Genomic DNA, 18,131 nt, shown 5'->3' on the forward strand with positions numbered 1-18,131 from the left:
CTACTATAAAAAATAAAAAGTGCAGTGCCAATTGGGGGAAAATGCTATTTTTGGTGAAAGCTTGAACTCCTCACTACCAAATATGATTTGAAAAATTAGGTTTTACTTTGACATTTCAGACACCTCTGCCTCTCACCTATTAAGATTGAGCTCTGTCACAGTTGGTTTTGTCTATAATCTCTACAGGTAACTAAAGAGGTGTCAGGATCTCTAACGGTATATGTGGGCAATGAAACAGTCATGTTTCTTCCCAAATTCAAAGCACATTTTACAGTCAGTCTCACGCTCATTTGCCCCTGTCATGTTTTCTGATATTTGAATTCTGAACAATTTCAGAATTTGAAACGTTCTCCCCTTTGTCTCTTACTTGGCTACTCTGAAGGATAGGCTTCTGAATTGTTGGTCCAATATGTATATGTGGACAGAGTTGTAAAAAATTAGATAGGTCAAAATATTAATGTATTTGAATCTTGTTGCTGACTGTTCTGTGTTTATTGCAGAGAGTCTTACAGCTACTAATGTCCATTTGTATCTTAATTTTAGCTTCCCCTATGGTACAAGTAGATGAGAGAGGGGAGAAAGTAAGACCAAACCATAAGCGATGCATTATTATTCTTCGTGAGATCCCTGAAACAACGCCTATAGAGGTAAAAAATAATCCCATGGTTTACAGTAAGTATATTGGGACTTGAAAACATTGCTTCAAGCTGCAACCAAAAGAGCCATGTGCTTTTTAGAAAACTGATTGGCAACTTAAGTGATAGATCAAATTTAATTCAACTGAGTGATATTTCTTGTAAACAGCTTCTAGTTTTGTTTTTTTTTTGTTGAAGCAATGTGAAATCCAAAGACCATATCTCATTCCAGTGATATCCTTTTCCATTATGTTATTAACACAGTAAAATGCTCTTTGTTACATGAAATCTATTCTGTTCTATTCCACTGAAGACTATGGCATGACCTGGGGTCTTCTGGAAGGCAGGTTAAATTGGTTTCCTTTCAGATCCAAAAGTGAGAAATAAATCCAGAGAATAACTTGGATTTCAGGCAAAAATTTTCACAGTAGGCACTTCGCATTAAGTCCGAGGGTTGTTTTGGCAGATACAAACATTAATAAACATTTCTTATTCATTGTGACCCAGTTTGAGCCAAGCTCATTATGGTGATAGAAAGAGGATAATAAAATGCCTGCTGATATTTGGCTGACAGAGCTGTTAATTAATGAATTTATTTTAGAAGATTTTAGAGCTGTAATGTGAGGCATTTGTATAGTGGCACTTTAAATTAGCAACATTAATGCAATGCTAGATGAACAGATCTGTCTTTGTAAATCTCTGAACTCTGTTGCTCCTTTTAAAAGCTGTAACTCATTGTGACATGAGCAACTTCTTGCAAAACTGTTACTTTTCTGGAAGTTGAGAATCTTGCATCAGAAGGACCTCTATAAAGGTACTTGGCTAACTTGAAGCCACAGTGGGTGAGGTAGTATCTTTTATTGGATCAACTACTGTTGGTGAGTTAGACAAGCTTGTGAGTCACACAAAGCTCTTCAAGTCAGGGAAAGGTACTCTGACCGAGCATCAGAGCTAAATGCAAGGTGGAAAAGATTATTTAGCATAAGTAGTTAGCGCATATTCTAAGGGACTATTCAAGGTAGAGTACATTGCATGCAACTTGAAGCCAGTTATTCATAATGCTTCCTTGCCAGCTTAATGCTGCAATATCTTCCTTTATCTCACGGTCCCCTCACCAGAAACACCCACTATTTTTTGTTTTTAATCTGGGTAGCTCATGTGTGCAAGACTGATGTCATTCTCTTAGAGAACTCCACAGATGTACTTGTTCTGTAGGTAGAAATCTCAAAGAACTAAACTTTCTAAAGTCACTTTTGGGCATCTTATTCTCATTACAAATGTACTTTTATGCATGTCTGATATTGAAGAAAACTCAGTGTTGCATAACAAAACCTAAGGTTGTGTTGTGCTCTGACATATAGGAGACCTGCCTGCTTCCAGTTCCCTTCCTACACAGGTTGGCAAGGCTTGAGTGCTGCAGCAGCAGCTGCATATTCAGCCCCTGGGATGGGTGATAGGATCCTTGTAAGAGACACTTTCTGCTGATTTAAGAGCAGTTCTGAAGGGCATTCGTGGGGATCTCAGGGTTTGGAAGTGGAAAATGGTATATAGGAGAATGTGTGAATCAACACACAAACCAACATATCCATGTAGTATCTGGAGAAATATACCAACATTTTAATGTTTGTATCTTCAGCTAGACCAGTGCCAGTCGAGTATTGAGAGATACAACATGGCAGTTATATGCTCCAACTAGGAGGTTGGATATATTCCTGGCTACAGGATGAGGCTTTAGTAACTCGGGATGTAGAACAAAAACTTCCTCTGGTGGGGAGTGGACGTTAAATCTCCCAGTTGGTTTGCAATGATAGTTTTTGGGGACCCAGTCCTAACAGGTTTCCTTTTCTTTAGGAGGTTAAGGCGCTGTTTAAAAACGAAAACTGTCCCAGAGTGATAAGCTGTGAGTTTGCTCACAATAACAACTGGTACATTACATTCCAGTCAGATACTGATGCACAACAGGTAAGACTCCATTCGATTTGAAGGCAATCTCTATCCTTTAGTTGAAGCTTCCCTGTTATTCTTAGGAACTGCACGTATGGTGCATGATAAAATATGTGCCACAAGGGAGAGTTAATTCAATTTATTAATGTATGCAGCACCTATTGCCTGGGGAGCTAGGAGTTTATTTACAAAGGTGAATTCAGTTTAACTGATAGAGAAATTCAGGAGAGTAGGGATGACTGCTGTTCTTGGACTACATTTCTACTGTCTGCCTCTCTTACCATGTGTGCTGCTTCTATTTGGTCTCCTTCGCTACTCTTGACAATTAATAGCGTCTAGTTAATGGAAATGTTGTTGGATACTAGATATAGTATCCTGTATCTGAAACGCTGGCTTTGTTTAAATAGAGCTAGTTAAAAGGAGGAACAGTCTACATAGGCATCGCAATAATTTCTGTAGTTCTTACAGGATAAGAGGGAAGATCCTTTCATGGATTGAGAACTGGTTAAAAGACAGGGAACAAAGGGTAGGAATAACTGGTAAATTTTCAGAATGGAGAGGGGGTAACTAGTGGTGTTCCCCAAGGATCAGTGGTTTGAGCATGGGCCTGCTAAACCCAGGGTTGTCAGTTCAATCCTTGAGCGGGCCATTTAGGGATCTGGGCCAACAATTGGGGATTGGTCCTGCTTTGAGCAGGGGGTTGGACTAGATGACCTCCTGAGATCCCTTCCAACCCTGATATTCTATGATATTCTATGATAAATGATCTGGAGAAAGGGGTAAACAGTGAGGTGGCAAAGTTTGTAGACGATACTAAACTGTTCAAGATAGTTAAGACTAAAGCAGACTGTGAAGAACTTCAAAAAGATCTCACAAAACTAAGTGATTGGACAACAAAATGGTAAATGAAATTTCATGTTGATAAATGTAAAGTAATGCACATTGGAAAAAATAACCCCAACTATACATACAATATGATGGGGGGCTAATTTAGCTACAATTAATCAGGAGAAAGATCTTGGAGTCATCGTGGATAGTTCTCTAAAGACGTCCATGCAGTGTGCAGTGGCAGTCAAAAAAGCAAACGGGATGTTAGGAATCATTAAAAAAGGGATCGAGAATAAGACTGAGAATATCTTATTGCCCTTATATAAATCTATGGTGTGCCCACATCTTGAATACTCCGTACAGATGTGCTCCCTTCCTCTCAAAAAAATATACTGGCATTAGAAAAGGTTCAGAAAAGGGCAACTAAAATGATTCAGGGTTTGGAACGGGTCCCATATGAGGAGAGATTAAAAAAGCTAGGACTTTGCAGCTTGGAAAAGAGGAGACTAAGGGGGGGATATGATAGAGGTCTATAAAATCATGCGTGGTGTGAGAAAGTGAATAAGGGAAAGTTATTTACTTGTTCCCATAATATAAGAACTAGGGGCCACCAAATGAAATAAGTAGGTAGCAGGTTTAAAACAAATAAAAGGAAGTTCTTCACTCAGCGCACAGTCAGCCTGTGGAACTCCTTGCCTGAGGAGGCTGTGAAGGCTAGGACTATAACGGTTTAAAAGAGAACTGGATAAATTCATGGAGGTTAAGTCCATTAATGGCTACTAGCCAGGATGGGTAAGGAATGGTAGAATCATAGAATCATAGAATATCAGGATTGGAAGGGACCCCAGAAGGTCATCTAGTCCAACCCCCTGCTCAAAGCAGGACCAATTCCCAGTTAAATCATCCCAGCCAGGGCTTTGTCAAGCCTGACCTTAAAAACCTCTAAGGAAGGAGATTCTACCACCTCCCTAGGTAACGCATTCCAGTGTTTCACCACCCTCTTAGTGAAAAAGTTTTTCCTAATATCCAATCTAAACCTCCCCCACTGCAACTTGAGACCATTACTCCTCGTTCTGTCATCTGCTACCATTGAGAACAGTCTAGAGCCATCCTCTTTGGAACCCCCTTTCAGGTAGTTGAAAGCAGCTATCAAATCCCCCCTCATTCTTCTCTTCTGCAGGCTAAACAATCCCAGCTCCCTCAGCCTCTCCTCATAACTCATGTGTTCCAGTCCCCTAATCATTTTTGTTGCCCTTCGCTGGACTCTCTCCAATTTATCCACATCCTTCTTGAAGTGTGGGGCCCAAAACTGGACACAGTACTCCAGATGAGGCCTCACCAATGTCGAATAGAGGGGAACGATCACGTCCCTCGATCTGCTCGCTATGCCCCTACTTATACATCCCAAAATGCCATTGGCCTTCTTGGCAACAAGGGCACACTGTTGACTCATATCCAGCTTCTCGTCCACTGTCACCCCTAGGTCCTTTTCCGCAGAACTGCTGCCTAGCCATTCGGTCCCTAGTCTGTAGCTGTGCATTGGGTTCTTCCGTCCTAAGTGCAGGACCCTGCACTTATCCTTATTGAACCTCATCAGATTCCTTTTGGCCCAATCTTCCAATTGGTCTAGGTCCTTCTGTATCCTATCCCTCCCCTCCAGCGTATCTACCACTCCTCCCAGTTTAGTATCATCTGCAAATTTGCTGAGAGTGCAATCCACACCATCCTCCAGATCATTTATGAAGATATTGAATAAAACCGGCCCCAGGACCGACCCTTGGGGCACTCCACTTGATACCGGCTGCCAACTAGACATGGAGCCATTGATCACTACCCGTTGAGCCCGACAATCTAGCCAGCTTTCTACCCACCTTATAGTGCATTCATCCAGCCCATACTTCCTTAACTTGGTGACAAGAATACTATGGGAGACCGTGTCAAAAGCTTTGCTAAAGTCAAGAAACAATACATCCACTGCTTTCCCTTCATCCACAGAACCAGTAATCTCATCATAAAAGGTGATTAGATTAGTCAGGCATGACCTTCCCTTGGTGAATCCATGCTGGCTGTTCCTGATCACTTTCCTCTCATGCAAGTGCTTCAGGATTGATTCTTTGAGGACCTGCTCCATGATTTTTCCAGGAACTGAGGTGAGGCTGACTGGCCTGTAGTTCCCAGGATCTTCCTTCTTCCCTTTTTTAAAGATTGGCACTACATTAGCCTTTTTCCAGTCATCCGGGACTTCCCCGGTTCGCCACGAGTTTTCAAAGATAATGGCCAGTGGCTCTGCAATCACAGCCGCCAATTCCTTCAGCACTCTCGGATGCAACTCGTCCGGCCCCATGGACTTGTGCATGTCCAGCTTTTCTAAATAGTCCCTAACCGCCTCTATCTCCACAGAGGGCTGGCCATCTCTTCCGCATTTTGTGATGCCCAGCGCAGCAGTCTGAGAGCTGACCTTGTTAGTGAAAACAGAGGCAAAAAAAGCATTGAGTACATTAGCTTTTTCCACATCCTGTCACTAGGTTGCCTCCCTCATTCAGTAAGGGGCCCACACATTCCTTGGCTTTCTTCTTGTTGCCAACATACCTGAAGAAACCCTTCTTGTTACTCTTGACATCTCTGGCTAGCTGCAGCTCCAGGTGCGATTTGGCCCTCCTGATAACATTCCTACATGCCCGAGCAATATTTTTATACTCTTCCCTGGTCATATGTCCAACCTTCCACTTCTTGTAAGCTTCTTTTTTATGTTTAAGATCCGCTAGGATTTCACCATTAAGCCAAGTTGGTCGCCTGCCATATTTACTATTCTTTCGACTCATCGGGATGGTTTGTCCCTGTAACCTCAACAGGGATTCCTTGAAATACAGCCAGCTCTCCTGGACTCCTTTCCCCTTCAAGTTAGTCCCCCAGGGGATCCTGGCCATCCGTTCCCTGAGGGAGTCGAAGTCTGCTTTCCTGAAGTCCAAGGTCCGTATCCTGCTGCTTACCTTTGTTCCCTGCGTCAGGATCCTGAACTCAACCAACTCATGGTCACTGCCTCCCAGATTCCCATCCACTTTTGCTTCCCCCACTAATTCTACCCGGTTTGTGAGCAGCAGGTCAAGAAAAGCACCCCCCCTAGTTGGCTCCTCTAGCACTTGCGCCAGGAAATTGTCCCCTACGCTTTCCAAAAACTTCCTGGATTGTCTATGCACCGCTGTATTGCTCTCCCAGCAGATATCAGGAAAATTAAAGTCACCCATGAGAATCAGGGCATGCGATCTAGTAGCTTCCGTGAGCTGCCGGAAGAAAGCCTCATCCACCTCATCCCCCTGGTCCGGTGGTCTATAGCAGACTCCCACCACTACATCACTCTTGTTGCACACACTTCTAAACTTAATCCAGAGACACTCAGGTTTTTCTGCAGTTTCGTACCGGAGCTCTGAGCAGTCATACTGCTCCCTTACATACAGTGCTACTCCCCCACCTTTTCTGCCCTGCCTGTCCTTCCTGAACAGTTTATAACCATCCATGACAGTACTCCAGTCATACGAGTTATCCCACCAAGTCTCTGTTATTCCGATCACGTCATAGTTCCTTGACATCACCAGGACCTCCAGTTCTCCCTGCTTGTTTCCAAGGCTTTGTGCATTTGTATATAAGCACTTGAGATAACCTGTTGATCGCCCCTCATTGCCAGTATGAGGCAGGAGCCCTCCCCTCACAGACATTGCTGCCTGTGCTTCCTCCCGGTATCCCGCTTTCCCACTTACCTCAGGGCTTTGGTCTCCTTCCCCCGGTGAACCTAGTTTAAAGCCCTCCTCACTAGGTTAGCCAGCCTGCTGGCAAAGATGCTCTTCCCTCTCTTCGTAAGATGGAGCCCGTCTCTACCCAGCACTCCTCCTTCATGGAACACCATCCCATGGTCAAAGAAACCAAAGCCTTCTCTCCGACACCATCTGCGTAGCCATTCGTTGACTTCCACGATTCGACGCTCCCTACCTAGGCCTTTTCCTTCCACGGGGAGGATGGACGAGAACACCACTTGCGCCTCCAACTCCTTTATTCTTCTTCCTAGAGCCACATAGTCCGCAGTGATCCGCTCAAGGTCATTCTTGGCAGTATCATTGGTGCCCACGTGGAGAAGCAGGAAGGGGTAGCGATCCGAGGGCTTGATGAGTCTCGGCAGTCTCTCCGTCACATCACGAATCTTAGCCCCTGGCAAGCAGCAGACTTCTCGGTTTTCCCGGTCAGGGCGGCAGATAGATGACTCAGTCCCCCGGAGGAGAGAGTCCCCGACCACCACCACCCGCCTTCTCCTCTTGGGGGTGGTGGTCGTGGAACCCCCAACCTCAGGACAGCGCATCTCATGCCTTCCAACCAGCGGAGTCTCCTTCTGCTTTCTCGCCCCAGACATATCATCTGGTCCACTCTCCGCAACGATACCTGTGGAGAGAACATGAAAGCGGTTAGTTACCTGTGTCTGTGTTACTGGAACCCGGACATTCCGCTTACCTCTTCTGGAGGTCACATGTTGCCAAGCTTCTTCACTGGTCTCTTGGCTCCTCTGTGCAACCTGCTCTATATCTGTAGAGCTTTGTGCCCCTAGAAGCCTATCCTGAGTTTCGTCCAGGAAATCCTCAGTTTCCCGTATGCAACGCAGGGTTGTTATCTGTTGCTCCAGACCTTCAATCTTCTCTTCCAATATGGAGACCAGCTTGCACTTTGTACAGACAAAGTCGCTTCTGTCCTGTGGAAGAAAGACAAACATGGCACATCCAGTGCAGGTCACAACAGCTGAACCCCCCCCTTCCATATCACCTTCCTACTATGAGCTTCCTCAGAGCAGTTTGCAAGACGTAAGCCTCACTGGGCTCCCTCCAGGCGAACTCCCAGGCAAACTCCTGCTGTGTGCTGCTCTGCTGTCCCCGCTGGTTCTCCGCCGCTCAGCTGGTTCGCGAAGCTCTGGCTATTTTTAAACAGCCAGGCTTCCCTGTCGCAAACAAACAGACACCCTACTGCCCGCCCCCTGCAGGCTAGCAGCCAATCAGACACTCACTCAGGCTCTCAGGTGTCACTAGCCTCTGTTTGTTAGAGGGTGGAGATGGATGGCAGGAGAGAGATCACTAGATCATTACTTGTTAGGTTCACTCCCTCTGGGGCACCTAGCATTGGCCACTGTCGGTAGACAGGATACTGGGTTGGATGGACCTTTGATCTGACTCAGTATGGCCATTCTTACATTCTTATGTTATGTTCTTACAGATGCACTGTTGGGACACATGGGTACAATTGGGCTTTTATAGAAAGCTTAAGAGTCCTAGTTCCATGAATTCTTTCTGTTGGAAGCTCTTCTCAAATGCACATCCTGCTGCAGTCGCAACAACTAAACCTTGCAGTTTTGTGCTATTGCCTGAGAACCTGAAAGCAAAACTGTGTAGAAATTGACTGGACAGGAAAATTAAACTGAAGCTTTTTTCATTGAACAAACAGAAGTGGGTGGTTTTAAAAAAAAGAAGGCAGATTAAGTATCCCTGTAAATAACTGGATGGGCAATGATATTTTTTTGCTACCATAGGAAAAAATAGGTGCTTTGCGGTAAAGGAAACATAATATTACAAACCACGGTTTGACTTAGTACAAATTCTCCCTTTGGTATGTGTGGTTTTCAATGTCACACTCAAATATTGAAATGCTATTGCAGTGGCATACTTAAGGCAAGCACTCTTCTGTTTAACCCTTGCAACAGAGATTAAATCCTTACTCTTTGATAGCAACGCGATATGGTCATGTCTGTGTTAGGATTTAAGAAAGATGGATGAAGGCAGGAAGGCATGTGTACTAACAATTGCAGCTTGGTCTGCATGAGGAACCATGTTGATGCTTTGAATAACACAATGGCTTTTCCTCTTGTAAAATTGTCATAAACTTATCAAAATATAATGCAAGTTGAATTCAGGCCTAGCTATGTTTATATTAGTTTTCTAAAGACTGTCTTTGAAGTCCAGTTTTACCAAAATGATCTTTCAATAAATGTCTTTTTATATACACAGGCATTTAAATACTTAAGGGAAGAAGTAAAAACCTTTCAGGGCAAGCCAATAATGGTAAGACACTGTTTAATGTGGGTATGGGGAGATTTCAGGACAAAATCTTGGATGTCTGTCTTTGGCTAGCACTGTAAACTTACTAAAAATTAGTTTTGGGATGCAAAGCCTTTCCTCTATAGGACACTAGCTTGAACCCAATTTAAGAGTGTGCGGTGGGTGATCCCAAGTGCAGTTTCTCCTGGAGATGTGTCATATATAGATATAGGTATAGCTACTTTAAGCTTCCAAATTGGCATCCTTGTTTGTAAGACTCAGCAGAGGGATTAAAGACTTTGATTCTCTTCATTTTGTAGAGCTCGCTCCTCTAGAATGACATTTAGACAACCTGGCTGTGCAGTGTGAGGGAAGCTTGCCCTGCCTGCTGCTCCTTGTCCTGTACCTAATCTGCTGAGAAGTAGACTTCAGTTTCTATGGTTGTCAGTCTGGCATCTTTCACAGCACTGACTTTTGCTTAAATTCTGAGTTAGTCTCAAATTATAGGGCAGTTATTGCCACAGAAGGCAGCATAAAGTTTAAAACTTTGAGTGATCCATTGGTTTAAGATACCCACCTTACAATAAAGTGTTAAAATGAAAGAAGGGATAACCAACACTGCAACATAGTCTGTCACACAAGATTTATGCTTGTCAGCAGTTAACCTAGTTTTTCCTTACTTACATTATAATAAAAATAAGGGAAAGAGAAAACTTGTGGCTTTCCCCTTGCACTTCCCTCCTTACATGCGGCAAACGTAACTTGGTTTGATCTCTCTTACAGGCAAGGATAAAAGCCATCAACACATTTTTTGCTAAAAATGGCTACCGGGTAGTGGATTCCAGTGTGTATACTCAGCCAGTTCAAACACAAGCACAGTTTGCCTCACCACTGTTTATGCAGCCTGTATATAGTCCTCAGCAGTACTCTATTTACAGTATTGTGCCTCAGACTTGGTCTCCAAACCCTGCACCTTACTTTGAAACACCACTGGTAAGTAACTGCTGCCAATTTTCATAAAATGGGAGGGTTTTTGTTATCAACACTGATGGGCAATACATTTTGGAATATTGTCCCAAAAATCTACTCTTGAGAGCTTGAGAAACAAATTGGCCTGTGTTGATTGGGTTGACCTCTCACTATCTTTCAAGAGACATGGGTCTGGTCACCTCTTCCATATGTTGTTGGTTACTGACCATTGGCTTCAGCCAATGATGGTCCAGACCCAATAAGACGAGCCTCTAAAAGGCACCCAATCCGATCACCAGCGTCAGTTAAATCCCAGGGGCTTCTGGTGTAAACTCAGTTTATCCCAAGCAAACCTGGGGAGGTGGAGAGGGATTTTCTTGGCTCTTCATGGACAGAAAGATCATGAGACTGTACTGGCTTTACAAACTGTAGACCTAGGGAGAATTTTGAATGAGGGATTGTAATAATGGAATGTGATGTTACGGGGTTGAGGTGTAAAACATTCTGGATGAAGCAGCAAGTTAAGTTGATGTCTGCAGTGCAGGAAAGGGCCGAACAACCATGAGCATCTTTCCTTTTATCTTTTGACTTAGTTGAACTCTTGACAGCCTGATATTCTTGTCTCTGTATTGCAGGCCCCTTTTCCTAATGGTGGATTCGTGAATGGCTTTAATTCACCAGGATCATATAAAACGAATGCTGCTTCCTTGAGCATAGGTCGCCCATTCCATAGAAACCGGTAAGAGAAAATCGGGAAGCTGGCTGTGCTGTTAGAATTTGCACTTTCCGGAGCTTTAATGAGTCATCAAGGAATGCTTATTACCAAGGGCATAATGCCTTGTAGTTCTTGTTTGCTAAATCTATGTGGAATTTTTTTGGAAACTAAATTTAGCATAAAATCGAGGCCAACGTTCATGAGGCCATACAATAACAAATCTGTGTGTGCTAGAGAGAACAAAGGTGAGGACTCATTTGAAAGCTTCAAAGAGGTTACCATTAAGTGTTTAAGTCTGAAACCAAGGTAGCTTCCTCTTAGAAACTGTTGCTTCTAACTCATGGCTGCCTTATTTCCTAAACAGAAATTCCCACAAGACAAATTCCACTTCTGTAGTGAGACTAATATTGTAGAGCCACTCACCTTATACAAGTTCAGAGATACAGGCTCTTTCTATTGTTCGATAAATTCAGCATTCATCAATTTTATCACTGTAATTCATTTACCACGTCAGTCTCTCTCCTGATATAATTTTAGAGAGTGAGCTCAAATACATTCATTTGCAGAGGAGGAAAACAACCTTGTGTGTTGTTGGAGCAATGCTCTGTAATTACAAAAGACTATAGTACTCTTGCCTTGTGTGGGTGGAAACTTTTATGTGCAGACTTTCCTACTGAATGCAGCAAGCAGGCGGATTAGCACAGTAATCGCTTTTATGTTTGAGACTTCACTTGACAACTACCTGTGCTGTAAACATTTGGTAATGGAGTTAAAGTTCATGGCCATAAATTGACGTGATCAGTGGAGGATGGACTTTGAAATTGGGTCTTGCAGGAGCAGAGTGAAGTGTTTATTGCTTCATTTGGGACAAGTGAGGCAGCTGAATTTAGAAAGAGAATTGTGTCTAATGGGGGCAGATCCTGCACAACTGCCACTGAGCTGTGTTAGAGCTGTGCCTGTTTATCAGCGTCTCGGTTATTAAAACTTAAATGGAGCATTTTTATAGGATTTCTTGTGTTTGTAGACCTAGATTTTTGACTGTTGTCCAGCCCAGCTGGTATGTACAGTAAGAGTACAAACCGTCTAGATGGGCAAATATATCCACTTCCTAATGATCAGATGGAAGTGATCAACATTTTTTGCCTTTTGAAACTGTGCTCTTTCTCTAGCAATCTTGACTCAGCCTCCATTTTAGGCTGGCGGCCAAAGCAACCCTAGCAGATCCTCTTGGGGTAAGGCCCCCCGTGATTCCTTGCAGGAAGGATTTAAGTGTACTTGCCGTCAGCACTGTACAATCATAATCACATAGAATCAAAAAAGTATAGAACTGGAAGGGACCTCAGGAGTCCGTCTAGTCCAGTCCCCTGCACTCAAGGCAGGACTGCATAATAACTAGACCACTCCTGACATACGTGTCTGTATCCTGTCCTTAAAAACCTCCAATGAGAGAGATTCCACAATCTCCCTAGACAATTTTGTTCCAATGTTTAACTACCATGACAATTAAGAAGTTTTTCCTAATGTACAACCTAAACCTCCCTTGCTGCAATTTAAGCTCTTTGCTTCTTGACCTGTCCTCTGAGGTTAAACGAGAACAATTTTTCACCTTCCTACTTGTAGCAATCTCTGATATACTTGAAAACTTTTATGTCCTCCCCTTCTCTTCTCCGGGCTAAATAAACCCAATTTCAATCTTTCCTCAAAGGTAATGTTTTCTCTGACTTAACTAGCTTTTGTAGGAGCTGTCTATCCAGCCCTCAAAGGAGGAGAGGGACATTTCAAGAGGGCAAGTGCTTCCCTCTCTCATTTTGGCTGTTGACTGAAGGGACTAGTCCATATAGTTGAAGGAGACATATCTCCTTGTGTAGAATTTCTCGTTCTAATCATCAAAAGTTCACCATGGACCCCTATTCTTAAGACTTTTGAGACAGAGATTCTGTCCTGAATCTCGGCAAAGTATAGTGTAAACTTTTACTATTAGATAAGTCATCTAATTTCATACAGAGTCCAGAGTCGGCCAGAAACCATACCAAATAATTAATGGCTCTAGGTAAGAGCTCCATATCCATTGGTGACAAGAGGTTATAACGTGCTTACTCCTAGGTAGCTCCTGTTTTACTGTGGGAATTCTACTGCATGATGCAGTCTCTGGAAGAGAAACTCCCTTCAGAACAGGAATTTTAAAGGGTTAGGACTCTTAAATGAGAATCTCTGCTGTGATAAGCCTTTTCTTTAGTAGAGAAACATAAAGTTGAGTTAGTTGAGTTCCTTCCTTCTCCACAAATGGAGCTCTGATCTTTCCAGGTAGTAGAAAGATAGAGGTAGCTTCATTGCACACAATATGGTGTAATCTGGTTCCAAACACATGTTTTTGTCTAGGATGTGCTCTAGCCTTCCCTACCTCAGTGTTAGCTTAGTGTGAAGCTTTCCTTATGCCATTGCAATTTTAAAGCCTGTTTCCAGGATTTGAAATGTTATATTTAAGGAGGATAGTGGAAGCCTCTGAGAGACATTCCTTCTCTGCTGGAGTGCTAGCAAGATAAGTGAGATGTAGGCTCAGAGGGTTGGCCCAGTGATGATCAAGTATCGCGCTCAGAGAGAACAGGTCTAACATTCAAAAGTCTGGGCATCTCTCTGTTTCATGCACACTCTCCTTGCTCACTTTCTTAGTCCTTTCTTCCTTCTCTTTGCTTTCTCCTGTCTTCTGCACTTTTCTCCTGTACTTTTTTGTTCTTCTGCCCAGACCAAGATTGTGTGGCCTTCTCAATGAAAGGTGAGATTATGAGATCTGAGGGCTGAATCATACAGCTAGAAACTTTTCCTTCACTTTGAATGGATTCAAAAATGGCAAATTTAAGAGACTTAACTGAAATCTGCTTTCCATGCCTATTGTAGATGCTAAAGCCTATTAAGTGCTCTAGAAACCTCCCTGCTAATGAACATTTATTTCACATTGTCCACATACCAGTCTAATTTTACATGTCCCAAGCAGCAGGGATTCCTCTGTTTCCCTGGACTGTCCCTGACTGGGTATGTAAAGGATGCTCTGTATACTCATTTGTTTAAATGAGACGTGTTAAAGGAGTTTCTTAAAGTCTCAGCTCTCCTTGGCAATTGGTATGTTTTTTAAAGTTCACGTTCCTTTTTGTCTCTTCAGCATGGGCCTGTGAAATCTGTTGGAAGTCTGAGCAGATGGATTAGCAAATTGTGGGAGACTTTTTTTTTCCATGTTGTAATATGGGTTCCAGTCTGGAAAGGACTGAGATCCACTGATGCATTAGATTTAAATTTTTCAATCTTTTGTATTTAATACCGTTTATGCATGGCGGGTTTCTGTCTCTCTTCCCCCACCCTTCAGTTTGGGCAATAAACAACTTTCACTCTTTCTAGGCTGCCTCATGAATTCTTGTGCTAGCACAATGTACTAGTGTTTGGGTTGTCGGCGAATCTTTAGAATTGAAGGTAATAGAATTTAGCATTTCCACAAGAATCCATATTAAATTATCACAGTGGTTCCTTCTGGACTTAAATTTTATGAATCTGACCAATGTTTAATCATTTAATCAAAAATGATAAACCCTTCTGTTATGTTCAAATATATTTTAAAAAATATAAATAAATAAAATAATTGAGCCTAAACTGATTGTCACTTTAAGTCTCTTTGCCTCTACTTCATTTTGTTGATGGAGAAAAGCTACTTACTGGGTAGCTGAGGATTGTTTCATAAAGTTTGTTGGAGGTAAGTAGTACTAGGCCATCTCTGTTCAATATAACTGTGCTTCACCTTCAGTCCCAGAAAACTTCCTCCAGGGAGAAGGCTTACATGCTGCTTCCCCTGTAAAGCTTTTTGTCCTGTGGGCTAAGCTTAATTTATCGCATCATGTGGGTAGTCACTAGTCTAATATTAAATATTGGCTGTTTTGTCTATAAACAAATGTTGGTTTGTTTACTTTAAACCAATCACATTTATTTGGGCCTGAAATGTTGCAACATGCCTGCATTTGCGCAGGAGTGAAAGGTTCACGCCCTGTGACAAACTCCCAAATTGTTGTATCAGACTTAATCAGCTTCCTTGTTTTGTGGATGTTAGGACAGTAGCATGAGAATGACATTGGAAGATAGGTTGGGCTTCAGAACAATCAGAAAATGGTTGTTCAGCGCATGGGTTCCTGAGATTTAAAATGAAGGGTGGGTGACTTTCCTGATATACTTCCTGCATTTGAGAGCCAAAGAGGCACTTTCCTAGCCATTAGATCAATCAAGCTGTGCAGGAGCCACCCAAAGGAAGTAGTGGCAAAATTGTGTCATTTGTCACTTAAAATGGCATTGGAAGATACAGTATACAGCACAGGGAAGAATCTTGCACTGTCAACTCAAGATTAGATTAGTAATCTGTCTCTCATTTCTGGTTCCATGGTTTGCTATTAGCAGATGGTAACTTGCTGAAGACATGCAGTTCCCCTCAGCTGAAGAGAAAGGAAGATAGCAGAAGGGAATCTACCTCTTTACTAGCCAGTCTAGAATTCTTGGCATTTGGAGACCGCCCTTGGACATTCTCTGTCACAGGGATGTATAGATTTTTTTTTTTTTTTTTTTTGGAAAATACATAAAATCCTGTGCTCCAAACTGGTGGTGGTTCTTGAGACTTGCTGCGGGGGGGGGCCACTGGAAGAAGCCAAAGAGTGTAGGAGAATTGGAGGAGGATTGCAAGGAGGGAATCCAGTCTGTTTATATAGTGTGAGGTAGGGTAAATATTTAGACTTGAACATTTAGTACATATTAAAGTTATATTACTTGTCACTCAGGCTGCCGTCCAAAGGGAAGCTTTCTCTCAGCTGTGAATTGGATGCTCCTGTGTTGTCTGAAATACTTAGTTTGGAATCATCTGCTTGTATTTTGCAGAGGATATGTGCAACGGTCATTAGATAGACGCTGAAGTAACAAATTGGGTACACTGAGTGTGGTGGAATTAAGCATCTGTATTTGTTCTTGCTCTCACATAGGCAAATCTCACCTTTTTTATACTCCTTTGTTCCTATAGACTAATCACGGCCCATCTCCCTCTGTTTCACTTGTATGTTAGTGATAGTGTTAATTGCCTAACTCTTGAGCTTTTGCAGGATTTTCTATTTTCTTTATAGTCACAATTTTTTTTAGAGTCAGTTGGGACTTCTGGATGACTACTCAGGATTAGTAAGAAGAGATGGGTTGAGGATGCCTAATTATATGACTTGGGAGCTGGACAATGGAACGTTTGGTCCTTGGACCATGAAGTCATGGCAAGGGTGTATGGTACCACATGGGATATTGTTTTAACAATGGAGGAGTAACATTTATTTATTGTCTCTCTTTAATTACTTCAGACCATATTACCGAAAGTGGTCTAGTTTGTTTGGGAGAGAACTTTGCTTATTGGTCCTTATGTTGTGCTGTTGACAACTTCTTATTGTATCTCATACAGTGTGAAGCCTCATTTCCGATCATCAAGCAGCTCGGAACACTGTGCAGAGGGTACAGCTGTGGTTGGTACAGTGTCAATGGGGGATGGACCACTGAACCGAACCAACTTGAGGAATTTTGGTATGGAACGACATACCAATACATTAACAGGACACCAGGAACAAGGCTGTTCTCAGAAGGATTATTCCATCTCGCAGATGGAGCAGAATGGAGACTACAGTATTGGCAGGGGCAGGTAAAAAATTGCAGCAATGAGAGCCATATGTTACAGTGAAGGCAGTGTGTGGTTGGAGAAACATTGGCTACAGGGTTGGGAAAAGATTGCCGAACCAGCTTTAGATTAATTTTCATAAGCCAAAATAACTTCAGGTGCTGAACACAACTGTTCAGTTATCTGTGGAGTGGTCTAGGGAGCGAATTGATATTCAATTAAACAAGCAAATTGAGCATAATACATTTTGAGCTTTTCTAAGTAAGATTGAAAATGTTTTGACTCTCTATTTTTACAGGCTCTAATGGTAGGAAATTCATACAGCTGGTAGTAAATAGGGATGTCCTTATAGAAGTAGAAACTGGTTTATTAAAGAAAAACATGTTTCTGTACAAACTCCGTTCTACATAACCCTTACAATCTGAGTGTAGTGTTAAAACTTTAAGGCTTATGTTTATTTCATTTTTGTAAAACATGCTCTAAGTGTCTTCTGGCTCACAGTATGAATGTGGGGGGGGGGGGAAGCTCGTGCATGTTAGCAATTACCTTCAGTTAGTAGTTAAAGCAAAAAGTTAGAAACAAACTCTCATGTAAAGCAAATGGAGAGTATTTCCCCCCATCCCCTACCACTCACGTGCACATCTTTGTTTCTCTTTTTTTTTTTTTTTTAAAGCAGCTGTGCTAACTCTGGGCTTTTTTGTTCTAAGATTCAAATAGTTTGTAGGTAGTGTAAAGACAGGTTTCACTACTTTGTAAGGACTAGATTGTGACCACAACTCTGTTTATGACTGGCCTACAAAATACAAACAATTCATTAGGTAAAACTGTAGCCTTCGGGGTTACATTACATTTTAAACAAATTTAAACAGTGGTCTCCAATACCAAAGTCCTCTGGGCTCAGTGGCTGGGAGCTTCAAACATTTATCTTCTGAGATAAAGCCAGTTGATTTTTGGTGTCTGTTAGTACTGGGGTTCTGACCCTCTCTAAACAACTTGCTGAACAAAAATTCCCAATCACACCTGTTACTACAATATAGGTTTTTAAAGAGAACCAAAGTAAGAGTTGTTCACAGTAGTAAAGTCTAATCCACAGCAGGCATGTTGTGTCCTAAAAAAGTAGGTCTAAAGACTTTTTCTTGTAACAGAAGGGACACCAATTCAGTCTGCAAAACAAGTTGATGCACTGAGAAATAAAGTTAGACCCCTAAGAATGGAGAAGAGGCGGGTCTGATCAATAGGCACTACTTTTGATCAGTTCTACTTTTACATCAGCCATAGGAAGAAGGATGGGCACTTAAGTGCAT

At 42.3% G+C, this 18,131-nt stretch overlaps 1 protein-coding gene across 2 annotated transcripts in view; it reads left to right on the top strand.

The window, feature by feature from the left end:
* Positions 1-18,131, top strand: part of LARP4 (La ribonucleoprotein 4) — a 48,774-nt gene that overhangs the window by 19,430 nt on the left and 11,213 nt on the right. For both annotated transcript variants that reach the window (XM_073318914.2, XM_073318912.2), the window contains exons 6-11: positions 544-647; positions 2,487-2,597; positions 9,443-9,496; positions 10,256-10,465; positions 11,077-11,180; positions 16,618-16,851. In XM_073318914.2, coding sequence (XP_073175015.1) covers positions 544-647; positions 2,487-2,597; positions 9,443-9,496; positions 10,256-10,465; positions 11,077-11,180; positions 16,618-16,851 — 817 coding nt within the window. The remainder of the gene's footprint in view (positions 1-543; positions 648-2,486; positions 2,598-9,442; positions 9,497-10,255; positions 10,466-11,076; positions 11,181-16,617; positions 16,852-18,131) is intronic.

The sequence above is a fragment of the Lepidochelys kempii genome, chromosome 20, assembly GCF_965140285.1.
Source record: "Lepidochelys kempii isolate rLepKem1 chromosome 20, rLepKem1.hap1, whole genome shotgun sequence".
NCBI classification, from domain to species: Eukaryota; Metazoa; Chordata; order Testudines; family Cheloniidae; genus Lepidochelys; species Lepidochelys kempii.